Source organism: Haemorhous mexicanus, chromosome 1 (genome assembly GCF_027477595.1).
Source record: "Haemorhous mexicanus isolate bHaeMex1 chromosome 1, bHaeMex1.pri, whole genome shotgun sequence".
Taxonomy (NCBI): domain Eukaryota; kingdom Metazoa; phylum Chordata; class Aves; order Passeriformes; family Fringillidae; genus Haemorhous; species Haemorhous mexicanus.
In genome coordinates, this window is record NC_082341.1 from 157,367,585 (window position 1) to 157,394,322 (window position 26,738).

General features: G+C 50.1%; 2 protein-coding genes and 1 long non-coding RNA gene across 5 annotated transcripts in view; 2 read left to right on the forward strand and 1 right to left on the reverse strand.

Moving 5' to 3' along the window:
* The window catches only part of ARHGAP39 (Rho GTPase activating protein 39), a 116,512-nt gene extending 103,305 nt beyond the window's left edge, over positions 1–13,207 (forward strand). For all 3 annotated transcript variants that reach the window (XM_059868372.1, XM_059868364.1, XM_059868375.1), the window contains exons 7-11: positions 4,775–4,848; positions 6,255–6,454; positions 7,297–7,388; positions 7,478–7,647; positions 9,923–13,207. In XM_059868372.1, coding sequence (XP_059724355.1) covers positions 4,775–4,848; positions 6,255–6,454; positions 7,297–7,388; positions 7,478–7,647; positions 9,923–10,117 — 731 coding nt within the window. In that variant the 3' untranslated portion in view covers positions 10,118–13,207. The remainder of the gene's footprint in view (positions 1–4,774; positions 4,849–6,254; positions 6,455–7,296; positions 7,389–7,477; positions 7,648–9,922) is intronic.
* On the reverse strand, positions 12,946–13,500 carry LOC132338645 (uncharacterized). The gene is made up of 3 exons (XR_009489499.1): positions 13,364–13,500; positions 13,098–13,259; positions 12,946–13,066 (listed from the first exon to the last, which is right to left on the reverse strand). It is a non-coding gene; the product is annotated as an uncharacterized LOC132338645 (long non-coding RNA).
* A 3,208-nt stretch (positions 13,501–16,708) lies between these two features.
* Positions 16,709–25,947, forward strand: LOC132338651 (leucine-rich repeat-containing protein 14-like). Its single transcript, XM_059868387.1, has 4 exons — positions 16,709–16,784; positions 18,175–18,618; positions 22,502–23,140; positions 25,226–25,947. The coding sequence occupies exons 2-4, from the start codon at positions 18,242–18,244 to the stop codon at positions 25,797–25,799; spliced, it is 1,590 nt and encodes a 529-aa protein (XP_059724370.1). The 5' UTR covers positions 16,709–16,784; positions 18,175–18,241; the 3' UTR covers positions 25,800–25,947.
* Positions 25,948–26,738: the final 791 nt, after the last annotated feature.

Here is a 26,738-nt window from a genome sequence, read left to right on the forward strand (position 1 = left end):
TAATAATCCTAATCCATCCATATTGGATGGATGTCAGTATTAATATTAATAACAAATATTATTAGATAATGCATTAATAACATTATTAACAGTATCAATATTAGTATTAATCCATGTACAAATATTTTATTAATATTACTATTTTATAAATAATAATTTATAATATGAATGTTAGTATTATTAATAATAATTAGCAATATTAATAAACAATGTCATATTTTTATTCTTATTTGTATTATAAATATTGGGATTATTAGCAGCATTAATATTATTAGTATTCTTAGCATTAATAGGATATTGCAATTCTATTAATAACGAATATTAATATGGATGCTAATATTAATGTCAATATTAATAATAGTCATATTAGTAATTAGTAATGGGAATTAGTAATTAGCAAATAATAATGGCAGGAGTGGTAAGAGTAATAGTAACAATTAGTATTATAAATATTATTAAAAATATTCCAAATATTAGGAGTAATATTACTATCGGTGTTAATATCAGTGGAAGTAGTATTGTACTATAACACTAATAACACAGGTGGTAATATTAATAATTAATAGTAAGATTACTAAATATTAATGGTGGGAGCAGGAATGGCAACCATCAAAGTAACAAAAAACATTACTAATAGAATAAATATTAATTAATAATAGTAATAATAATAATAGGAGGAGTAATAATAGTAATAATGGCAATAGTAATAGTAACAGTAACAGTAGTAATAATAGTGATAGTGATAGTGATAGTAATAGTAGTAATGATAATAATAATAGTAGTAGTAATAATAATAATAATAATAAAAATAAAAATAAAAATAAAAATAAAAATAAAAATAATAAACAACTGGAATGTTGATGCTAGCATTAATATTAATAATAATAATAAATTTTAATAGAAAAAAAGAAAACCATAGGAGTAAAGATATTGTAATAGTGAAAGTAATAATTTTGTGATTTCATTATTTTAATGATCATTATCATTATTATAATTTATAATTCTTTATATTGTATTTATAGTAATTTCTAGTATTTAAATTGTCATTATAGTTCTAATTAATTTAAAATATTTCCTCAGTACATACAAATATATTTGTAAGTATAAAGAGTTCTAATTAGAAAACTATTATTATACACAAATAGATTAATTATAATAATAATTAGAGATTGCAATAATAATAATTAGAGATCATTAATATCTAATTTATAATTTCTGTGAATAGAATGTAGGGGGAGATGTTCTATTGGATGTAGAACATATGGGAATTCATTTATTATTATTATTATTATTATTATTATTATTATTATTATTATTATTATTATTAATAATAATAATAATAATAATAATAATAATAATAATAATAATAATAATAATAATAATAATAAATATTAATATTAATATTATTACCATTACCATTACCATTACCATTACCATTACTATTATTTTTTGTTTATTATTATTATTATTATTACATGATATAATATGTTTAATTTACCATTATTATTACCATTATTATTGCTATAATAATATTACATTATTAGAACTCTACTATTAATTATGGTAATAATAATTTTCAATATTAATTGTAGACTTCTAATAATTAATTAATACATGGAATATATCATAACATTATTTATTAATACATTATTAATCATTCTATAATTATGTATTTCTAGATTAATTCTAATTAAATATACCTGATTATTAATTTTATGCTAATCTATCATAATAGATTAAGTTTATTTTACCATAATTAATACTAATATTATGGCTATAATAACATTATATTAATATAACTGCAGTATTAATTATAGTAATAATAATTTTTAATATTAATTGTAGACTTCTAATCATTGATTAATACATGGAATGTATCATAACAGTAATGCAAATTATACATTATTAATCATTCTATAATTATGAATTTCTAGATTATTTCTAATTAAATATACCTAATTATTAATGATATAAGCTATATTTATTATTATAATTTATTAAATTATTATATTTTAATTAGCATTGTATAGAAATAATTTTAAATAATAAATAGTTTGATAAAGATGGCATATATAATATTTTCTCATTAATTAACAATTCTCTTATTAAACATTAATTTTCCTAATAATTCATAAATATTTATTATTTTATCTGTAGACTATGATACAATATGATGTATTTATAAATAATACAAATTACCAGAAATATTTATTCCAATTATTAAAATAAGTATTTATCCATATTAACAATAATTATAATATTTATATTTCTATTATTAAAAGTTAATAATAACAATGAATACCTAAAATTTATCATTTTTATCTTTACTATTAAATAGAACATGATTACATTATTATGTATATTGTAATTATTAGTACATAATATATTCATTAGGTATTAATTCTGTAATTATAATAATATTAATTATGTATTCATACATGCAATAATATTCATAAACTCATCCATTTATTACCAATAATTTTAAAAATTCATTATTTTATTATAATATCTCCTACCAAATAATATTAATATTCTAATGCACTTTAATTAATATAACTAATATATCAATTTAATTGTTATAATTTAATTAATGAACTTAATAATTTCATTGAGAAAATTCCCCAAGTTAGTGATAATGTAGATTATTAATTATAATAATTACCACGCTATTAGTTATTAATACTTATTAGTAAAGATGAATATATAATGTTGCATATAACACTAACATTAAATATACAATTAGTTCATTATTAATAATTATTAATATGTGCAATATTGATTAATCCGTCCATTTATTATAATTAATCACAGCCATTAGCTTTAATTAAATAATTCTTTTATTTCGTACTTTGATGTTGAGCTAGAATTATTAGAAATAATGGAATTAATAAATTAATAGAATTAATTTGAAGAATACAATTCGATCATATCACAACGGAATAATTTAATTAATGGAATTAATTACTGCCATTAATGGAATGATTAGTGTAATTAATTAATGGAGACGATCCCCTGGAGGGGTTTGGGGTCCCTCAGACCGGGCAGGACCCCCCAGGAGGAGCCTCCAGGGGACCCCAGGGAGGGCCCGGGGAGCTCCAGGAGCTCCGGGTGGGGCTGGACCTTCAAAAACCACAAAGGGATCCCACCAGATCCCACCAAATCCCACCAGATCCCATCAAATCCCACCAGATCCCATCAGGTCCCACCAGATCCCATCAAATCCCACCAGATCCCATCAAATCCCACCAGATCCCATCAGGTCACACAAGATCCCATCAAATCCCACCAGATCCCATCAGGTCACACCAGATCCCATCAAATCCCACCAGGGCTCACCAAATCCCACCAGGTCACACCAGGGCCCATCAGGTCACACCAGGGCCCACCAGGTCCCACCAAATCCCACCAGGGCCCACCAGATCCCACCAGATCCCATCAGATGCCACCAGGTCCCACCAGGGCCCACCAAATCTCACCAGGTCCCACCAGGGCCCATCAAATCCCACCAGGGCCCACCAGGTCACACCAGATCTCACCAGGTCACACCAGGGCCCACCAGGGCCCACCAAATCCCACCAGGGCCCACCAGGTTCCACCAGGGCCCACCAGGTCCCACCAAATCCCACCAGGGCCCACCAGGTCACACCAGGTCCTATCTGGTCCCACCAGATCCCACCAGGTCCCACCAAATCCCATCAAATCCCACCAGATCCCAGCAGGTTCCACCAAATCCCTCCAGGTCCCACCAAATCCCATCAAATCCCTCCAGGTCCCACCAGATCCCACCAAATCCCATCAGGTTCCACCAGATGCCACCAAATCCTACCAGATCCCACAAAACCCCACCAAATCCACCAGGTCCCACCAGATCCCACCAAATCCCATCAGATGCCACCAGATCCCACCAACTCCACCCTCTGGAGGTCCTTGATCCGTCTTCTCCTGGGCTGCATCCCAAAGCCCAGCCCGCTCTCCCGGCGGGGTTGGGTTGAGATGCTCCTCAAAGGTCCCTTCCCACCCCAACCGCTCCATCATTCCATCAGAGGATTCCACGGTTGGGGGCCACCCCGTGGGTGGATGTCCAGAAGGTTCCATCAGGTCCCAGAGCTTCTCCTGGGATGGTCCAGAAGGTCCCATCAGGTCCCCAGGGCTTCTTCTGGGATGGTCCAGAACGTTCCACCAGGTCCCCAGAGCTTCTCCTGGGATGGTCCAGAAGGCTCCACCAGGTTCCCAGAGCTTCTGGGATGGTCCAGAAGGCTCCACCACATCCCCAGAGCTTCTTCTGGGATGGTCCAGAAGGTTCCACCAGGTCCCCAGGGCTATTGGGATGGTCCAGAAGGTTCCACCAGGTCTTCAGGGCTTCTTCTGGAATGGACCAGAAGGTCCCATCAAGCCTGCAGGGCTGTTGGGATAGGTGACATCTCCTCACTGGAGGACATCAGGAAGAGGGGATGGGATGAAGATGGAAGTGGTGGGATCTGGAGAAGACAGATGGGATGGGAGAAGACAGATGGGATGGGAGTGGTGACCATGGCAGCGGTGGCCCCCAAAAGCCACCCAAGATGAAGCCACCACGGAGCTCCAGAGCTCCACCTTTGGTGGTTCCTCCAAGGTTCTTGTGAGGTTTTTGTCCTCCTCAAACCCCCTGTGAGTGGTGACAAGGATGGAGATGGGGAGGGCAAAGGGATGGGACAGGACCTCTGCCAGGTCGTGGAGATGACATCCCACCATCCTGGAGGTGACATCCCACCACCCAGCATGTCTTCTCTTGCAGGGGTGGCCATCAGCACTTACGCCAAGTACTGCTACAACAAACTCCAGAAGGCGGCGCTGACCGGGGCCAAGAAGGTACCAGAAAATGGGGTGGGCTTGGGAAGGGGTGGACAAGGAGGTGACCAGGAGGTCACCTCCCACCGGGGGTCATCCAGGAGCTTCTGGGATTGGGGAAGGGGCTGGAGGAGAGAGGGAGGTGGTGGCGGGGGGTGATTGCTGTGAGGAGAACTTCTGGAGAACTTCTGGGGACCTTCTGGAGACCTGGAGATCTTCTGGAGAGCATCTGGGCATTGTCTAAGGACCTTCTGGAGAATTTCTGGGAACCTTCTGGAACATTTCTGGAGAAGTTCTTGTAGGGAGCTTCTGGGAAGCTTTTGAGGATCTTCTGAAGAACTTCTAAGAACCTTCTGGAAAGCTTGAAAGGATCTTCTGGGCACCTCTTAAAATCTGTCTGGGGATCTTCTGGAGAACTTCTGAGAACTTCCTGAAGACTTTTGGAGACCTTCTGGAAATTTTCTGGAGAGTTTCTGAGAACCTTGTGAAGACCCTTAGGGGACCTTCTGGAAACCTTCTGGAAACTTTTTAAGGACCTTCTGTGGGCCTTCAGAAGAGATTCCAGACACCATCTGGAGATCTTTTTGAAAACCTTGCAGGGAGGACCTTTGGGAATTTGCTAAGGAACTTCTGGAGAACTTTTGGGATTCTTCTGGAGACCTTCTGAAGACTTTCTGGAAACCTTTTAAGGGGCTTCTGTGGATCTTCTGAAGACATCCTGAAGAATAACTGAGGATCTTCTGGAGATCTTCTGGGAACTTTCTGAAGATCCTGTAGGGATCTTCGAGGAACCTTTTAAGGGTCTTTGGGAGAACTTCTGAGAGTCTCCTGGAGACCTTCTGAAGACTTTCTGGAGACCTTTTGGGGATTTTCTGGGGACTTTCTGAAGACATTGCAGAGACCGTCTGGTGAACTTCAGGAGACCTTCTGCAAACTCTCTGGACACCTCCTGGGAGCTTTCTAAGGAACTTCTGGAGACCTTCTGGAAGCTCTCTGGAGACCTTTTGAAAACCTTACAGGGAGGGACCTTTTGGGAACTTTCTGAGGAACTCCTGAAGACCTTCTGGAAACCCAGCACAGAAGTTCAGCATTCCCGAAGCATCCCAGAGTCGCGGCTCCTTCTCCTCCTGGCAGAATCCATCGGTGGAGATCCTCCAGCACGGCCATGGTCCCACCAAGGTCCATAGGGTTGGACCCACTTCTGAATCAAGATGGTGGGTGGGTGGATGGATGGATGGATGGATGGATGGATGGATGGATGGATGGATGGATGGATGGATGGATGACGGATGGTGGAACCACCTTGGAACCACCATCCATCCACGGCTCCATCACCATCCCCATGAAGCTCAAACACGGGGGATGGTGGGATTGAGCAGATCCCAGCCCGGCCACCACCGGTGGGTGACCTCTGGTGTCTCCTGCAGGGCCTGAAGAAGCCGAACATCGAGGAGATCCGTCACGCCAAGAACGCCGTCTTCAACCCGTCCATGTTCGGCAGCTCCCTGCAGGACATCGTGGCCATGCAGAAGGAGCGGTACCCGGACCGGCAGCTGCCCTGGGTGCAGACCCGGCTCTCCGAGGAGGTCCTGGCACTCAACGGCGACCAGACCGAGGGCATCTTCAGGTAAAGCCACCCCACGCTCATGGGGACATCTCGTGCTGGTGGCAAGCTGGAGGTTCTCGTAAGAATTGCCTCAAAATGGGGCAAGTTCACGTTTCTGGGTCTTCTTCTCCTCTGGTGGGTGATTCAAAGCCATGGGGGTTTCTTCATGGTGGCCACCAAAGTCATGGCAAGGTCTTGGTGGCACCATCCAGCAACTTCTTCTTTCTTCATAGAGGTTTCTCCATGGTGGCCATCACAGTCATGGTGAGGTCATGGTGGCACCAAGCTCCCAAAACAGCTCCAAGGTCATGGAGGTTTCTCCATGGTGGCCACCAGTCATGGCACCATCCATGTGGGTCCCTCCAACTTCTCCCCACTCCATGGTGGCCACCACAGTCATGGTGGGGTCTTGGTGGCCACCATCCACTGGGTTCCCTCAAATTCCCCTTCCTCCAAGGCCATGCAGGTTTCCCCATGGTGGCCACCTGTCATGGCAGAGTCTTGGTGGAGCCCTCCAGTGGGTCCCTCCAACTTCTCCTTGTTCCATAGAGGTTTCTCCATGGTGGCCACCACAGTCATGGTGAGGTCATGGTGGCACCAAGCTCCCCAGGCGGCTCCAAGGCCATGGAGGTTTCTGGTGGCCACCAGTCATGGTAGGATTTTGGTGGCACCAACAAGCTCCCGAGATGGCTCCGAGGCCATTGAGGTTTCTCCACGATGTCCCCCAAGATGGGGTCTTGGTGGCACCAACCAGCTCCGTGCCCCGCTGATGTCCCCTCCTGGTTCCCCTGGAGCACACAAAGCTGTTGAGCTGGGAGGTCCCCATGGGTCTCTCGGCCACCGACACCTCTTCCCCCCCACAGGGTCCCCGGTGACATCGACGAGGTCAACGCCCTCAAGCTGCAGGTGGACCAATGGAAGATCCCCACCGGCTTGGAGGACCCGCACGTTCCCGGTAGGACCTCGGGGCGATGTTTGGTGGGACCGGAATCTCCGTCTAGAAGATCTCACATCTTCTCCTCTTCTCCTCCGTGTCCTCTGCAGCGTCGCTGCTGAAGCTGTGGTACCGCGAGCTGGAGGAGCCGCTGATCCCGCACGACTTCTACGAGCAGTGCATCTCCCACTACGAGAACCCCGAGGCCGCCATCGCCGTCGTCCACTCCCTGCCCCGGATCAACAAGATGGTGCTGTGCTACCTCATCCGCTTCCTCCAGGTACGAGCGGCACCTTCTGCTGGCCCACCAGGGCACCTCCAGCTCTGGTTCGTCCTCCTCAGGTGGTTTTGGGTTCTTTGAGGTCACCACGTGGTGGCCAAGAACCGGGAGTTCCACCCACCCCATCACCTCCGTCTTCCTTCTCCCATTCCATGAGTTCGTGCTCCTGGTGCATTCTCCTGGTTCCTCGTTCTGAGGTGGTTTGGGGTTCTCCAAGGTCACCATGTGGTGGCCAAGAACCAGGAGTTCCAACCACCCTATCACCTCCATCTTCCTTCTCCCATTCCATGAGTTCATACTCCTGGTGCATTCTCCTGGTTCCTCCTTCTGAGATGGTTTTGGGTTCTTTGAGGTCACCATGTGGTGGCCAAGAACCGGGAGTTCCACCCACCCTATCACCTCCATCTTCCTTCTCCCATTCCATGAGTTCATACTCCTGGTGCATTCTCCTGGTTCCTCCTTCTGAGGTGGTTTGGGGTTCTCCAAGGTCACCATGTGGTGGCCAAGAACCAGGAGTTCCACCCACCCCATCACCTCCACCTTCCTCCTCCCACCCCATGTGTCTGTGTCCTCTTGTGTGACCTCCTGGCTTGGTTCCTTCTCCTGAGGTGGTTTTGGGTTCTCCAAGGTCACCATGTGGTGGCCAAGAACCAGGAGTTCCACCAACCCCATCACCTCCATCTTCCTCCTCCTATTCCATGAGTTGGTGCTCCTGCTTGATTCTCCTGGCTCCTCCTCCTGCGGTGGTTTTGGGTTGAGGTCAGAATGTGGTGGCCAAGAACCAGGAGTTCCACCAATCCCATCATCTCCATCTTTCTACCCCAATTCCATGAGCTGGTGCTCCTTGTTGACCTCCCGGTTCCTTTTAGTGAGGTGGTTTTGGGTTCTTTGAGGTCACCACGTGGTGGCCAAGAACCGGGAGTTCCACCCACCCCATCACCTCCGTCTTCCTTCTCCCATTCCATGAGTTCGTACTCCTGGTGCATTCTCCTGGTTCCTCCTTCTGAGGTGGTTTTGGGTTCTTTGAGGTCACCACGTGGTGGCCAAGAACCGGGAGTTCCACCAACCCCATCACCTCCACCTTCCTCCTCCCACCCCATGTGTCTGTGTCCTCTTGTGTGATCTCCTGGCTTGGTTCCTTCTCCTGAGGTGGTTTTGAATTGTCTAACCTAACTACATGGTGACCAAGAACCAGGAGTTCCACCAACCCCATCACCTCCATCTTCCTTCTCCCACCCCATGTGTCTGTGTCCTCTTGTGTGACCTCCTGGCTTGGTTCCTTCTCCTGAGGTGGTTTTGAATTGTCTAACTTCACCACATGGAGGCCAAGAACCAGGAGTTCCACCAATCCCATCACCTCCATCTTCCTCCTCCCATTCCATGAGTTGGTGCTCCTAGTGACTCTCCTGGTTTCTCCTCCTGAGGTGGTTTGGGGTTGTCCAAGATCACCATGTGGTGGCCAAGATCCAGGAGTTCCACCAATCCCATCACCTCCATCTTCCTCTTCCCACCCCATGAGTTCATGCTCCTTGTTGATTCTCCTGGTTCCTTCTCCTGAGGTGGTTTTCGGTTCTCCAAGATCACCACGTGGTGGCCAAGAACCAGGAGTTCCACCAATCCCATCACCTCCATCTTCCTCCTCCCATTCCATGAGTTGGTGCTCCTGGTGACTCTTCTGGCTCCTCCTCCTGAGGTGGTTTTCGGTTCTCCAAGGTCACCACATGGTGACCTCCATCTCCCTCAAGAACTAGGAGGTCCATGTGGCCCTTCCACCCATCTCCCACCAACCCACTCACCTCCACCTTCCTCCTCCCACCCCATGTGTCTGTGTCCTCTTGTGTGACCTCCTGGCTTGGTTCCTTCTCCTGAGGTGGTTTTGAATTGTCTAACTTCACCACATGGTGACCAAGAACCAGGAGTTCCACCAATCCCATCATCTTCCTTCTCCCACCCCATGAGTTCGTGCTCCTGGTGGCTCTCCTGGTTCCTTCTCCTGAGGTGGTTTTGGGTTCTCCAAGGTCACCACGTGGTGACCTCCATCTCCCTCAAGAACCAGGAGGTCCGTGTGGTCCTTCCACCCATCTCCCACCAGTCCCATCACCTCCACCAACCCCAAGTGTTCATGGCCACCTGGATGACCCTCCTGCTTCCTTCTCCTCAGGTGGTTTTGGGCTCTCCAAGGTCACCACATGGTGAAGAACCAAGTCCACACGGTCCTTCCACCCATCTCCCACCAACCCCTTGACCTCCACCTTTCTCCTCCCACCACCTCTAGGTCTTCGTGCAGCCGGCCAACGTGGCCGTCACCAAGATGGACGTCAATAACCTGGCCATGGTGATGGCCCCCAACTGCCTGCGCTGCCAGTCGGACGACCCGCGGATCATCTTCGAGAACACGCGCAAGGAGATGTCCTTCATCCGTGTCCTCATCCAGCACCTGGACACCAGCTTCATGGAGGGCGTCCTATAGCGGCTGCCACCGCGCCGTCCCCACCCCGCCACCCTGTCCCCTCCGAGGGTCAAAGTCCCCAGGTGGTGGCACCTATCTCCACCAAGAACCAGGAGGTCCGTGAGGTTCTTCACCACGTGGTGAGTTCCATCTCCACCAAGAAAGAGGAGGTCCATGAGGTTCTTCAACCTCACATTGTGGTGAGCTCCATCTCCACCAAGAACCAGGTCTGTGAGGTTTTCCAAATTCACCACATCGTGAGCTCCATCTCCACCAAGAACCAGGAGGTCCATGAGGTTCTTCACCACGTGGTGAGTTCCATCTCCAACAAGAACCAGGAGGTCTGTGAGGTTCTCCAACCTCACATTGTGGTGAGCTCCATCTCCACCAAGAACCGGGAGGTCTGTGAGGTTCTCCACCACGTGGTGAGTTCCATCTCCACCAAGAACAAGGAGGTCTGTGAGGTTCTTCACCACGTAGTGAGCTCCATCTCCAGCAAGAACCGGGAGGTCCGTGAGGTTCTTCACCACGTGGTGAGTTCCATCTTCAACAAGAACCAGGAGGTCCATGAGGTTCTCCAACCTCACATTGTGGTGAGCTCCATCTCCAACAAGAACCTGGAGGTCCACGAGGATCTCCACCACGTGGTGAGCTCCATCTCCACCAAGAACCAGGAAGTCCATGTGGTTCTTCAGTGTGTGGTGAGATCCATCTCCATCAAGAACCAGGAGATCCATGAGGTTCTCCACCACATGGTGAGCTCCATCTCCACAAGAACCAGGAGATCCGTGAGGTTCTCCACCACATGGTGAGCTCCATCTCCACAAGAACCAGGAGATCCATGAGGTTCTCCACCACATGGTGAGCTCCATCTCCACAAGAACCAGGAGATCCATGAGGTTCTCCAGCTTCACCACATGGTGAGCTCCATCTCCAGCCGGACCTCATGGACAGAGAGCATCCAGGGATTGTCTCTGTCCTTTTCTGCCGGACAAGGAGAAGTCCTTGAGGTCCATCCCGACCTTCTGGCTGTGTCACTGCCTGGTTCTTCTCTGGGGGAGTCACGAGGAACATCCCGGCTCTGAGGGGTCTCCATGGGGTTGGGAAGGTGGGAGAAGTTCACCTGGACACCAGGGGACTACTGTGACAATTGTCCCCCACAGGGAAGAGACCTGGGAGGTCCCCATGGGAGTGGTGGCCCGGGGGGGTCATGGTGGCCGATTGTCCATCCTGGAAGAGCTGAGTGGGCTGGATGTCCCCATGTGTCACCACTTCCATCCTGTCCCACACGTGTTGGTACCACCAGGACTTGTCTCAGAACCCACCAGGTCTGCCCGGCCCTGTTGGACCTGTCCCAGGACCTCCCATCTGCTCCTGGTTCTTCTGGGTCCATCTTGGTGTCCATCCAACTCCCGAACCAATCTTGGGGTCCAGCATCTCCTTCTGGTCCTCCTGAACCCATCTTGGGGTCCACCATCATCTCCTGGGTCCATCCTGGGGTTCATCATCTCCTGGTCCTCCTGAACCCATCTTGGGGTCCACCATCAACTCCTGGAGCCATCTTGGGGTCCAGCATCTCCTTCAGGTCCTCCTGAACCCATCTTAGGGTCCACCATCATCTCTTGGAGCCATCTTGGGGTCCAGCATCTCCTCCTGGTCCTCCTGAACCCATCTTGGGGTCCACCATCATCTCTTGGAGCCATCTTGGGGTTCATCACCTCCGGGTCCTTCTGAACCCATCTTGGGGTCCACCATCATCTCCTGGGTCCATCCTGGGGTTCATCATCTCCTGGTCCTTCTGAACCCATCTTGGGGTCCACCATCATCTCTTGGAGCCATCTTGGGGTTCATCATCTTCTGGTCCTCCTGAACCATCTTGGGGTCCACCATCAACTCCTGGAGCCATTTTGGGGTCCATCATCTCCTCCTGGACCCATCCTGGCCCTCATCACCTCCCCCAGCTTCTCCTGGACCTGTTCTGGTGCCCTTCCCCTCCTCCAGATCCTGCCCAACCCCTCTTGGTGGCCCAAATCTCCTCGTGGACCCACCTTGGCACCCACCAGCTCCTCCTGGTCCTGCAAAACCCACCCAGGACAGCTCTGCTTGACCCCTCTGCACCCATCCTGGTGTCCACCATCTCCTCCAGGTCTCACCTTGGTGTCCATCTCCTCCTCCTTCTCCTGGACCCATCCTGGTGTCCATCATCTCCTCCTGCTTCTCCTGGACCCTTCCTGGTGTCCATCATCTCCTCCTGCTTCTCCTGGACCCATCCTGGTGTCCACCATCTCCTCCATGTCTCACCTTGGTGTCCATCTCCTCCTGCTTCTCCTGGACCCTTCCTGGTGTCTTTCATCTCCTCCTGCTTCTCCTGGACCCATCCAGGTGTCCATCATCTTCTCCAAGTCCTCCAAGACCCATCCTGGTGTCCATCATCTCCTCCTGCTTCTCCTGGAGCCATCCTGGTGTCCATCATCTCCAGGTCTCACCTTGGTGTCCATTTCCTTCTGCTTCTCCTGGAGCCATCCAGGTGTCCATCATCTCCTCCAGGACCCACCTGGGCACCTGTCTCCACCTGGTCCTGCCCAGCCCACCTTGGTGTCCCCAGTGTCCTCCAGGACCCATCTTGGTGTCCCTGATCTCCTCCTGGACCAACCTTGGTGGCCCCTATCTCCTCCAGGTCCAACCCTGGTGCCCCCAAATCTCCACTTGGTCCTGCCCAACCCACCTGAGCACCATCATCTCCTCCAGATCCCACCTGAGCACCCCCCAATTCCCTCCAGGTCCTCCTGGTCCCCCCAGATCTCCACCAGGTCCCACCTTGGTGACCCCAGCCAACCTTGGTGCCTCCACCTCCTCCAGGTTTCACCTTGGTGCCCCCAAATCTCCTCCAGGTCCTCCAGCTCCCACCTTGGTTCCGCCCGATCTCCTCCAGGTCACACCTTGGTGCCCTCAATCTTCTTCAGGACCAATCTTGGTGCCCTCAATCTTCTTCAGGACCAACCTTGGTGCCCCCAGTCTTCTTCAGGACACCATCATCTGCTCCAGGTCCCACCTGAGCAACCCCCAACTTCCACCAGGCCCTCCAGGTCCCACCTTGGTGCTCCCCAACCTCCAGCAGGTCCCACCTTGGTGCCCCACCTCTTCCAGGTCCTCCAGGCCCCACCTTGGTGACCCCAAATCTCCACCAGGTCCCACCTTGGTGCTCCCCAACCTCCAGCAGGACCCCCTTGGTGCCCCTCAATCTTCTTCAGATCCACGAGGTCCCACCTTGGTGACCCCAAATCTTTTCTGGGTTCCACCTTGGTGACCCCACATCTCCACCAGGTCCCACTTTGGTGACCCCCAACCTCCAGCAGATCTCTCTTGGTGACCCCACCACTTCCAGGTCCCACCTTGGTGACCCCAAATCTCCTCCACGTCCCACCTTGGTGGCCGCAAATCTTCTGCAGGTCCCACCTTGGTGGTCCCAATGTCCACCAGGTCCCACCTTGGTGTCCCCAACCTCCAGCAGATCTCCCTTGGTGACCCCACCTCTACCAGGCCCCGCCCTGGTGACCCCAAATCTCCTCCAGGTCCTCCACGTCCCACCCTGATGGACCCCCCAGTCTCCACCAGGTCCCACCGTGGTGACCCCAAATCTTCTCCAGGTTCAACCTTGGACACCCTCCAGCAGGACCCACCTTGGTGCCCCTCAATCTTCTTCAGATCCTCCAGGTCCCACCTTGGTGACCACCAACCTCCAGCAGGACCCACCTTGGTGTCCCCAACTTCCAGGAGGACCTCCTTGGTGCTCCCACCAGTTCCAGGTCTCACCTTGGTGACCCCAAATCTCCTCCAGGTCCCACCTTGGTGACCCCAAATCTCCTCCAGGTCCCACCTTGGTGACCACCAACCTCCAGCAGGACCCACCTTGGTGCCCCCCAACTTCCAGGAGGACCTCCTTGGTGCCCCCACCAGTTCCAGGTCTCACCTTGGGTGACCCCAAATCTCCTCCAGGTCCCACCTTGGTGTCCCCAATGTCCATCAGGTCCCCCAAAATGAAGAAGTCCCCAAGGGCAGGCGAGGTCCCCAAGATCCTGGGATGGTCCCCAAGGCAGGGAGGGGTCCCCAAAATGGGGGGGAGAGTCCCATGGAGGGGTCCCCAAAACTGGGAGTCCCAAAGCCTGGGGGTCCCCAAGGTGGAGAAGGTCCCCAAAATGGGGGGGTCCCATGGGTGGGAGGTCCCCAAAATGGGGGGGGTCCCATGGAAGGTCCCATGGGTGGGAGGTCCCCAAAATGGGGGGGTTCCCAAAATGGCCCCCAAGGACTGAGGGGGTCCCCAAAGTAGAGAAGGTCCCCAAAATGGGGAGGGTCACCAAGGTGGAGAAGGTCCCCAAAGCTTGGAGGGGTCCCCAAGGTGGAGAAGGTCCCCAAAATGGGGAAGGGTCCCATGGGTGGGAGGTCCCCAAAATGGGGGGGGGGTTCCCAAAATGGCCCCCAAGGACTGAGGGGGTCCCCAAAGTAGAGAAGGTCCCCAAAATTGGGGAGGGTCCCATGGGTAGGAGGTCCTCAAAATGGGGCCACCAAGGTGGAGAAGGTCCCCAAAATGAGGGGTCCCATGGAGGGGGTCCCCAAAATGGAGATGGTCCCCAAAGTGGGGGGGTCACCAAGGCCTGGGGGTGTCCCCAAAGTGGAGAAGGTCCCCAAAATGGAGGGGCTCCCCAAAATGGAGATGGTCCCCAAAATAGAGATGGTCGCCAAGGACTGAGGGGTCCCCAAAGTGGAGAAGGTCCCCAAAATGGAGATGGTCCCCAAGGCCTGGGGGTGTCCCCAAAATGGAGAAGGTCCCCAAAATGGAGGTGTCCCAAAATGGCTCCCCAAGGCCTGGGGGGGGGGGGGTCCCCTAAAATTGGGGGGGGGGGGGGGTCACCAAGGTGGGGACAGTCCCCAAAATGGGTGAAGGGGGTCCTCCAAATGAGGGGTCCCATGAAGGGAGTCCCCAAAATGGGGATGGTCCCCAAAAAGGGGGTCCCAAGGGTGAGGTCCCCAAAGAGGGGGGGTCCCCAAATGAGGGTAGGGGTCCCCAAATTGGGGTGCGGGGGGTCCCCAAACTGGGGGTGGTGGGGACAAGCCAGCGCTACCTCCCAGCTCTGCTCACTGCCAGGGGACCCCCCCCCCCTCCTTTTTCCTCGGTGTCCGCTTCATTAAGTTTTAATTAATTGCTGGGGCTCACTCATTAATTTTTAAATCGTTTTTTCCCCTCCTTTTTTCCCGGCGGGTTTCTTTTTTTTTTTTTTTTTGGGTTTGTTTTTTTTTTTTAAAGCCTCGAGGTTTTTATTTATTATTATTATTAAAAAAAAATAAAACAACCAAAAAAATACTGGGAAAAAAAAAATTATAAAAATCCGAATTTAAGGGACGGACCCGGCCCTCTCTCCCTCCCCCGGGGTTTTCCCAGGATTCCCCCGATGCCGGGAATTCCCTCGGGAATTTTCCTCCCTTGCCCAACCCCCACCTCAGAGGGGGGGGCGGGGGGTTGGATTTTGGGGTCCCCCCAAAAAGGGGCCGCCGAATTCTGTATTTGGGGGGGCTGCGGCCCCTCCCGCGTGTGAATAAAGCTCCGTATGGAAAGCGCTGCTGGTTCCTGGTGCCTTTAGAGCGGGAATTTGGGATGGGCGGCGGGAATTTGGGATTCTGCCTGTCCCCAAGTGTCCCCAAATGTCCTCAGGTGTCCCCAGGGCCGTGCTCCTCCGGTCCCACCGCTGCCGGTTCCACCCGGAGCCTTTTTAGCACCGGACCGCACCGAGAAAGTGCTCCCCGCATTCCGGTCCCCCATGGCGCTACTTCCGATCGCCGCTATCGCGACAGGGCGGGGCACCGCGGCGTCCCCGGTCGCTATCGCGACAAAGAAGCCGCGAGTGTTTTTATGACCTGGATCAGCAGAGCAAGTGGAGGCTTTTATGGGGGAATCTATAGGGGAAAGCGCCAAAAGGCTCCTCCCACCCCAGGGACCCGCCGAGCCCCCCTAAAACCCCAGAGGGAACCCCAAACCAGCCCAGGGAGCCTCCCTCTCCCCAGCGCCCCAAAACCGCCCCAGAAACTTCCCGGGATCCCCAAAATCATTGCAGAGCCCCCCAAACCCCACCCCGGGGATCCCCCAAACCAACCCCTCCCACACCAATTCCAGGGGTTCCCCTCAGGAATTCTCCCCTCACGAATTCCCGCCGCGGGCCCTCAGGAGGACCGGGCTGGGTTTGCGCCGCCGTTCCCGCAGGGATTCCGCTTCCCAGCGCTTCGGCAGCGCCCTCAGCTCCCGGTGCAGCTCCGTGGCCGCGGGATCGGGGATCTAAATCGGGATCGGGATCAGGGATCGGGACCGGGAATCGAGGGGAGCTCGGGGGGGGGGGAACCCGGGGCAGCCTCAGAGCGAACCTCCCGCTCCTGCCGCGCGCTAGCCAATGGGAAGGCAGAGATTAGTGATTGACAGCAAAGCAAGCCAATAAACACCAAACTTCCGCGAAGCGCCCGCCCAAACACCAACAACCAATGAGACACTACGATGAACTTTGACAGACAGTCGTGGGCGCCAATAACATCGCGAGTCTCCGCCGCTAGGGCGGATCCCTTTCGCTGATTGGCGGACGCACCGCGCAGACCCGGAGGTGGAGCTTCCGTACGGGCAGGGGCGGGTAGGGGCTGCGGGCAGGCGGTGAGTGGGGGACGCCATGTTGGGGGGGGCGCCGGGGCGGGTTTGGGGGTTCGGGGGGTCTCTGGGGGGGCTCACGAGATTGTGGGGACCCGGTGGGAGTTTAGGGAGTCTGGGGGCGCTCCTTGGGGGGGTTTAGGGGGGTTGGGGAGCGGTCCCGGGCTGCACTGGCAAGGATGGGAAGGACCCTGTGGGTGGGACGGGCTGGACTGGGGGTCCGGGGGGATCCCTGAGGGGATTTGGGGGGGCTGGGGAAGGTCCCCAGGGGAGGGGGTGGTGGGGTTGGGTTTTGGGGTTCCTCGGTCTGGTTTTAAGGGATCCCTGGGGTGGGTTTTGGGGGGTGGGGTGGGGTCCCTGGGCTGGGTTAGGGGGATTTGGGGAGCCCCGTGAAAGATCTGGGGGTCCCGGGTTCATCTGGGGGGAGTTGGAATGGTTTGGGGGTCCCTGGACTGGTTTTGGGGTACCTGGACTGGTTTGGGGGTCCCTAGACTGGTTTGGGGTCTCTGAACTGGTTTTGGGGTCCATGGACTGGTTTGGCGATGTCTGGGTGGATCTCTGGAGTGGTTTTGGGGGGTTTTAGGGGTCCCTGGACTGGTTTGGGGGTCCCTGGGCCGAGTTTGGGCTCCCTGTGGACTGGTTTTAGGGATTGCTGGATGTTGAGGGGATCCCTGAACCAATTTGAGGTCCCTGGACTGGTTTGGGGGTCTCTGGACTGAGTAAGGGGGTCTCTGAACTGGTTTTGGGGTCTCGGGACTGGTTTGGGGATGTCTGGGGGGATCTCTGGAATGGTTTGGGAAGTTTAGGGGTCCCTGGACTGGTTTGGGGTCTCTGAACTGGTTTTGGGGTCCCTGGGCTGAGTTTGGGATCCCTGGACTGGTTTTAAGGATTGCTGGATGTTTAGGGGATCCCTGAACCAATTTGGGGTCCCTGGACTGGTTTGTGGGTTTCTGGATTGGTTTTGGAGTCCCCAAACTGGTTTAGGGGTCCCTGGGCCAGGTTTGGGGATTCCCTGGAGTGATTTATCGGTTTCTGGACTGGTTTAGGGTCCATGAACTGGTTTTGGGGTGTGTCTGGACTGGTTTAGGATCCCTGAAATGGTTTTGGGGTGTGTCTGGACTGGTTTTGGGGTCCCTCAACTGGTTTAGGGGTCCCCAAACCAGATTGGGGTCTTTGGACTGGTTTAGGGGATCTCTGGACCAGTTTTGGGGTCCCTGGACAGGTTTGGGGAATCTCTGGACCAGTTTGGGTGTCCCTGGACCAGTTTTGGGGTCCCTGGACAGGTTTGGGGGATCCCTGTGTGCGCCTCACTTGGGGATGCTCCAGGTCCCCACTTTTAGGGACCCTCTGCCCACGAATCCCCCCCAAACCCCATTTCCCTCCCTTTCTCCCACAGCTTCCCTCGGGGGCGGGAAATCCCCGGAATTCCGGAACATTCCCCACCCCGCCCCGGAATCGCCGCCATGGCTCCGTCGCGCAGCCGCTCCTCCACCCAAATCCCGCCGTGCATCCCCAAGCGCCAACTCCCGCCGGGATACTCGGACTCCCTCCTCTTCCTCTGCGCCCGCCGCATCGTCGCCCACCACCCCCTGCCCATCCTGCCCGCGCTGCCCGCCCACCTCTACCCCATCCTCTTCCAAGCGGCGTTCCTGGACGGCAGACCCCTGGTGCTGCGGGATTTGGTGGCCGCTTGGCCTTTCCCGGTGCTCAACTTCCAGCGGCTGGTGGGGCGCCGGGAGCTGCTGCGGGACCATCCCTGCAAGCTCTGCGTCCAGGCCGTCATCCTGGCCGTGGTGGCGCAGCTCCGGCGGCAGCTGGAGGAGCCCGGACACGACGCCAGGTGGGTTCTGGGCGGCTCTGGCACGGCCACCACCTCTGGTCCTCCATCCCTTTGATGGTTCCTTCCTGGTTCTCATGGTTCATTCCTGGTTTTCATAGCTCCTCCCTGGGTTTGATGGTTCCTTCCCATTTTTGATGGTTCCTTCCTGGTTTTGATGGTTCCATCCCATTTTGGATTGTTCCTTCCTTGATGGTTCCTTCCATTTTTCATGGTTCCTTCCTGGTTTTGATGGTTCCTTCCCATTTTTCATGGTTCCTTCCTGGTTTTGATGGTTCTCTCCCATTTTTGATGGTTCCTTCCTGGTTTTGATGGATCCATCCCATTTTAGATTGTTCCTTCCTTGATGGTTCCTTCCATTTTTCATGGTTCCTTTCTGGTTTTCATGGTTCCATCCCATTTTGGATTGTTCTTTCCTTGACAGTTCCTTCCCCTTTTGATGGTTCCTTCCTGTTTTTGATGGTTCCTTCCCATTTTAGACTGTTCCTTCCTTGACGGTTCCCTCCCGTTTTTGATGGTTCCTTTCTGGTTGTGATAATTTCTTCCCATTTTTATTAGTTCCATTTTTGATGGTTCCATCTCATTTTTGATGGTTCCTTCCTGCTTTTGATGGCTCCATCCCATTTTTGATAGTTCCTTCCTGTTTTTGATGGCTCCATCCCATTTTCAAAGGTTCCTTCCTTGACGGTTCCTTCCCATTTTTGATGGTTTCCTCACATTTTTCATGGTTGCCCTTGTTTTTGATGGTTTCTCACCATTTTTGATGGTTCTTTCTGATTTTTAATGGTTCCTTCCCATTTGCCATGGTTTCTTCCAATTTTTGATGGTTTCTTCCCATTTTTGATGGTTTCATCCCATTTTTTATTATTTCCTCCCATTTGTAATGGTTTCCTCCTGGTTTTGATGGCTGCTTCTCATATTTGATGGTTCCCGTTTTTGATGGTTCCTTCCCATTTTTGATGGTTTTCTCCCATTTTTGATGGTTCCTTCTCATTTTTGATGGTTCCTCCCCACTTTTGATGGTTCCTTCCCATTTTTGATGGTTCTTTCCCATTCTAAATGGCTTCTTCCTTGACGGTTCCCTCCTGGTTTTGATGGTTTCTTCTTGGTTGTGATGGTTCCTCCCATTTTTGATGTTTTCCTCCTGTTTTTCATAGTTTCCACACATTTCTGATGGTTTCTTCCCCTTTTTGATGGTTTCCTCCTGTTTTTGAGGGTTCCTTCCCATTTTTGATGGTTCCTCCCATTCATGATGGTTTCTTCTTGTTTTTGATGGTTTCTTCCCATACTTAATGGTTTCTTCCATTTTTTGACGGTTCCTTCCCATTTTTGATGGTTCCTTTCTGGTTTTATCGTTTCTTCCCATTTTTGATGGTGCCATTTTTGATGGTTCCCTCCCGTTTTTAACGGTTCTATCTTGTATTTCATGGTTCCTTCCCATTTTTGATGGTTCCTTCCTGGTTTTGATGATTCCATCCCATTTTGAATTGTTCCTTCCTTGACGGTTCCTTCCCATTTTTTGATGGTTCCATTTTTGATGGTTCTTTCTGATTTTTAATGGTTCCTTCCCATGTTTCATGGTTTCTTATGATTTTTGATGCTTCCTTCACATTTTAGATGGTTTCATCCCATTTTTTATTATTTCCTCCCGTTTTTAATGGTTTCCTTCTTGTATTTGATGGTTCCTTCCCATTTTTGATGGTTCCTTCCTGGTTTTGATGATTCCTTCCCATTTTGGATTCTTCCTTCCTTGACGGTTCCTTCCCATTTTTTGATGGTTCCATTTTTGATGGTTCTCTCCTGTTTTTGATGGTTCTATCTTGTATTTGATGGTTTCCTCCCGGTTTTGATGGTACCTTCCTGGTTTTGATGGTTCCTTCCTATTTTTGATGGTTCTTTTCTGGTTTTGATGGTTCCTTCCCATTTTGGATTGTTCCTTCCTTGATGGTTCCTTCCCATTTTTGATGGTTCCTTTCTGATTTTTATTGTTTCTTCCTGTTTTTGATGGTTCCATTTTTGATGGTTCCTTCTTATATTTGATGGTTCCCTCCTGTTTTTGATGGTTCCTTCCCACCCTTAATGGTTTCTTTTTTTTTGATGATTTCTTCCCATTTTTTATGATTTCCTCCCACTTTTAATGGTTTCCTCCTGTTTTTGATGGTTCCTTTTTGGTTTTGATGGTTCTTTCCCATTTTTGATGGATTCCTCCCATTTTTAACGGCTTCTTGTTGTTTTTGATGGATCCTTCCATTTTTGATGGTTCCTTCCTTGACAGTTCCTTCCTATTTTTGATGCTTTCTTGCCACTTCAGATGGTTCCTTCACAGTTCTGTCCCATTTTTGATGGTTTCCTCCTGGTTTTGATCGTTGCCTCCAGTTTTTCATGGTTTCTTTTTGTTTTTGAGGGTTTCTTCTTGTATTTGAAGGTTCTTTCCCGTTTTTGATGGTTTCTTCCTGTTTTGAGAGTTTCTACCTATTTTTGAGGGTTTCTTCTTGTTTTTGAAGGTATTCTCCAGCTTTTCATTATTTCTTTTTGGTTTTGATGGTTTCTTGCCCTTTATTTGATGGTTCCTCCCATTTTTGATAGTTCCTCCCTGTTTTTGATGGTTCCTTCCCATTTTCAAAGGTTCCTTCCTTGACAGTTCCTTCCCATTTTTGATGGTTCCTCCCTGGTTTTGATGATTTCCTCACGTTTTTGAAGGTTTCTTTCTATTTTTGATGGTTGCCTGTTTTTGATGGTTTCTTCCCATTTTTGGTGGTTCTTTCTGATTTTTGATGCTTCCTTCCCATTTTTGATGCTTCCTTCCCGTTTTTGATGGTTTCTTCCCATTTTTTATGATTTCTTCCCATTTTTAATGGTTTCCTCCTGTTTTTGATGGTTCCTTCTTCCATTTGATGGTTCCCATTTTTGATGGTACCTTCCTATTTTTGATAGGTCCTTCCTTAACGGTTCCTTCATAGTTTCCCCGTTTTTGATGGTTTCTTCCCATTTTTGATGGTTTTTTCCTGTTTTTCATGATTCCTTCTCATTTTTGATGGTTCCTTCCCATTTTTGATGCTACCTTCCTGTTTTTGATGCTTTCTTCCCATGTTTGATGGTTTCTTGGCATTTTAAATGATTCCTTCCTTGACGGTTCCTTCCCATTTTTATGGTTCCTTCCCATTTTTATGGTTTGTTCCCATTTTTGAAGGTTTCCTCCATTTTTTGATTGTTTCTTCCCAGTTTTTGATGGATTCCTCCCGTTTTTGATGGTTCCTTCCGGTTACTGGTGGTTTCCTCTTGGTTTTGATGGTTCCCTTCCATTTTTGATGGTTTCCTCCAGTTTTTCATGGCTTCTTTTTGATGGTTCCTCCCCATTTTTGATGATTCCTTCCTTGACGGTTCCCTCTTCGTTTCCTCCTCTTTTTGATGGTTTCCTCACGTTTTTGACGGTTCCTTCCCATCCTTAATGGTTTCTTTCATTTTTTATTGCTTCCTTCCTGGTTTTAAAGGTTCACGTTTCTTTTTGATAATTCCCTGCCATTTTTCAAGATTTCCTCCCATTTTTCATGGTTTCTTTCTGTTTTTGATGGTTTCCTCCCGTTTTTGATGGTTTCTTTCCATTTTTTCATTGTTCCCTCCAGTTTTTCATGCTTTCTTTTTGGTTTTGATGGCTCCTTCTCAGTTTTGATGTTTCCTCCTGTTTTTGATGATTTCCTCCTGTTTTTGATGATTTCCTCTTGTTTTTGATGGTTCCTTCCTTGACGGTTCCTTCCTGTTTTTGATGGTATCCTCCCATTTTTAGTAGTTTCCTCCTGGTTTTGATGTTTTCTTGGGTTTGATGGTTTCCTTCCCATTTTTGATGGTTTCTTCCCATTTTTCATAATTCCTTTCCCAATTTTCCCAGCGGGTGCCGCCTACGCGTGCTGGACGTGACGGGAGTTCCGGACGATCCGGCCGGCCGTGCTCCGGACGGGATGAGCGTCTGGTCGGGCACGGTGGCTTTGGCCAAGGCTTGCGTGGAGGTGTCCAAGCACCAGCGGGAATTCCAGAGGCGCGGATCCAAGCGGCACAAAGGTCGCTCCGGAGCCGCCACGGCCGCGGCCGCTCCGCAGCCCCCGGGCGTGGACGTCCACGCCGACCTGTTTGTCAACGGAACGTCCTACGGGATCCTGCGCGACGCGCTCCAGACCGGAGCCGCCGGCCCGCTGCGCCTCAAGTGCCGCGAGTTCCAAGCGGAAAAGCTCTCCCTGGCCGGAATCGTGGGCCTGCTGGAAACTCTGGATCCTTCCTGCGTGCGGAGGGTGGATCTGCGCTTCCGGAATTTGGGATTGACGGGGCTCTCGGTGATCCTGCCGCACCTCTCGCGCTTCCCGGAGCTGCGCAGCCTCAAGCTCCAGTACAGCAACGTGGACGTGCGGCGCCCGACGCCGGAATCGGCCATCGGGATCCGGTGCCTGGCCGGGCAGCTGGGAATGCTGCCCAGCCTCCGCGAGCTCAACCTGGGATCCTCCCGGCTCTCCGGGAATCTGCGCCAGATCCTCTGGTGAGTTCCCTGCAGAGCGGGGCCTGGCCGGGCCCTTCCCGCGCTCCCGGGGGATTCCCGAGGGTTGGGGGTCTTGGGGGTCTTTCCCAGCCTGAGTGATCCTGTGGTTCCAGGATTTCATTATCCCGATGCTCCCGTGATTCCATTATCCCAACAGTTTGTGACTCAGTGTTTCCATTGTCCCATCATTCCAAGATCCTGGAATTCCTTGGTTCCAGGATTCCCAAAGGTTGGTCTCAATGGTCTTGGAGGTCTTCTCCAATCTTAATGATCCCTTGATTCCCTGATTTCATCATCCCAATATTCCCATGGTCCCCTGGTTGTGTTATCCCAAAAGTTCATGACTCCAGGATTCCATTATCCCATAATCCATGATCCCAGGATTCTCAAAGGCCAAACTCGATGGTCTTGGAAGTCTTTTCTAATCTCGGTGACCCCGTGATTCCAAGATGTGACCATCCCAATATTCTGTTATCCCAATAGTTTACGACTCAGTGATTCTATTATCCCATAATTCCATTATCCCATAATTCCAGGAGTCTCAAAGGTTGGGCTCAATGGCCTTTCCCAACCTGAGTGATCCCATGACTCCAGGATTTCATTATCCCAATGTTTCCATAATTCCATTATCCTGCTGTCCCTACAGTTTATGACTCAATGATTCCGTCATCCCATAATTACATAATCCCGTAATTCCTTGCTTCCACAATTCTCAAAGTTGGGGCTCGACGGTCTCGGAGATCTTTTCCAACCTCAATGATCCCAGGTTCCCATGATTCCGTTATCCCATAATTCCATGATGCCATAATCCCTTATTCTAAGATTCCCAAAGGTTGGGCTCGATGGTCTTGAGGATCTTTTCCAGCCTGATTTTTTTTCATTGTTTTCAGGAATTCTTTATCCCAATGTTCCCATGATTCCATTGTCCCAATAGTTTACAGCTCAGAGATTCCATCATCCCATAATTTCACAATCCCATAATTCCTTGTTCCATGATTCCCAAGGTTTGGGCTCGATGGTCTTGGAGGTCTTCTCCAACCTCAATGACCCCAGGTTCTCGTGATCCCGTTATCCCAACAGTCTGTGACTCCATGATTCCATAACGATGAAAACTCCATGATCCCATAATTCCTGGATTCCAGGACGCCCAAAGGTTGAATTTGAACATTTTGAATTCTTTTCCAACTTCAGGGGCTCCATGACCTCATAACTCCATGATCCCATAATTTGGTGACTCCCTGATCCCAGAATCCCAATATCCCACGGTTCCATAATTCCAGAACGCCATGATCCCAAGACCCCGTAACTCCACAACTCTCTGGCTCCTTCACCCCACAGTTCCATGATTCTCAAAGGTACAACTGGATGGTCCTGGAGATCTTTCCAAACTCAGCCAATCCATGATTCCATGACCACACCAGTCCATGACCCCATCATCTCATGGAGCCATCATTCCATAACTCCGTGATCCCATGATCCTCAAGTGTCAAACCTGATGGTGTTGGAGACCTTTCCCAACCTGAGTCATTCCATAATTCCATGATCCCATCATTCCAGAATCCCAGGATTTCAGAGGTCAAACTCGATGTTCTTGGAGCTCTTTCTCAACTTCAGCCATTCCAAAATTCCATGGCTCCATGATCCCACAACTCCATGATTCTCAAACCTTGACCTTGATGTTCTTGGAGTTCTTTCCCAACCTCAGCCATTCCACAATTCCATGGCTCCATGATCCCACAACTCCATGATTCTCAAACCTTGACCTTGATGTTCTTGGAGCTCTTTCCCAACCTCAGCCATTCCATAATTCCATGATCTGATTGTTCCCAAATTCCAGGATTTTTAGAGGTCGAACCCGATGTTCTTGGAGCTCTTTCCCAACCTCAGCCATTCCATAATTCCATGATCTGATTGTTCCCAAATTCCAGGATTTTTAGAGGTCGAACCCGATGTTCTTGGAGCTCTTTCCCAACCTCGCCCATCCCACAATCCCAGGATGCCGTGGATGCCATCCCAGCTCTCATTCCCCACATTTTCCCCCTGAATCCCAACAAATCCTCACCTGTCCCTTTTCCCTCCCGCCAGCGACCTCCAGGCTCCGTTGGAAAGCTTGGAATTGGCCTTCTGCTCCCTGGTTCCCGCCGACCTGGCCTTCCTCTCCCAAAGCTTCCACGCTCCGGCCCTCAAAAGGTTGGATCTCAGCGGCCACGACTTCTCCCAGGGCCTCCTGGAGCCGCTGCGGCTGCTCCTGGAGGAAACCTCGGCCTCGCTGCTGCACCTGGATCTCATGGAATGCCGCATGGCCGACTCCCACCTGGACGCGCTGCTGCCGACGCTGCGGCGCTGCTCCCGCCTGCGCTTCCTGGGACTCTACGGCAATTCCCTGTCCACGGCCGCGCTCAAGGATCTGCTCCAGAAAACCTTGGAGCTGCCCGACCTCCACCTGGTGGTCTATCCTTTCCCCGTGGATTGCTACAAGCCGGAGCCGCCGCGCCGGGTGCCGGGATCCCGACGGATTTACGAGGAGCCCATGGACGGCGAACGTTTGGCGGCGGCCACGGCGGAGATTTCCCAGCTGCTGGCAAATTCCGGGAGAACCGACCTCGTCTGGACTTACAACCCCTACGGCCACGGAGCCCTGGACTACTTCTCCTTGTGATTTGGGAAAAGCTCGGAGCCTCCATGGTGGAAAAGCGCCGCCGCCTCCTTTTCCAAAATCCGGGCGTTTCCCGCCTCCTCCCGGTGCTTTTCCGCCTCATTCCAGTGGTTTTATTCCCTTTATTTCGGTGCTTTTCCATCCGTTCTCAGTATTTTTCCAGCTCATCCCGCTTTTTTTCCTCCCCATCCCGAGTTTTTCCCCTGATTTCGTAGCTTTTCTGCCACAGTTTGAGTTTTTTCCTCCCCATCCCGATAGTTTTCCCCTCATCCCGACAGTTTTCTCCCTCATCCCGGTATTTTTTCCACCTCATGCCGGTATTTTTCCTCCCCATTTCATTATTTTTCCAGCCCATCCCGGTGGTTTTCCATCAGGATTGGCTCTGCACGGCCAAAATTCCGGGAGGCTCCGGGGCTGGATTCCCAATTCCACGGGAAGCTTCCGGAAGCTTCTCCCGTGTCCGGCCGATCCCGTCCGGAACGGCGGCGTCACTTCTGGAGTAAGAATTAAGTTGGAAGAAACCAATCCAGGCACAGATGGAATTCCAGAGCTGGAATTTTGCAAAGAAACAGACTCTGGAGATGATTCCATGGTGCCGGAGCGGAAATTCCCAAAATTCCGTGGCGCCTCCAATGGGAAGCTCGTCCCGGAGCTGGATCTTGGCAGGGACCTGAGGATCCGTGGAAAAAAGGAGCAGATTCCTGGGAGGAATCCCCTGGAGGATAAAACCTTTGGAGCAGGAGATTCCCCAAGGATTGACCCCTTGGAAAAATCCATGAGGAATTGTCTTCCGTGGGAGCGACACGTCGGAGAAATCCATGGAAAAATTTGCAGTGGGATGGATTCACGTTAGGAAATGCATGGAAAACTTACCTGGGGATGGATTCACGGAGAAATCCATGGAAAACTCGCTGTGGGATGGACTCACCTTGGAGAACTCCA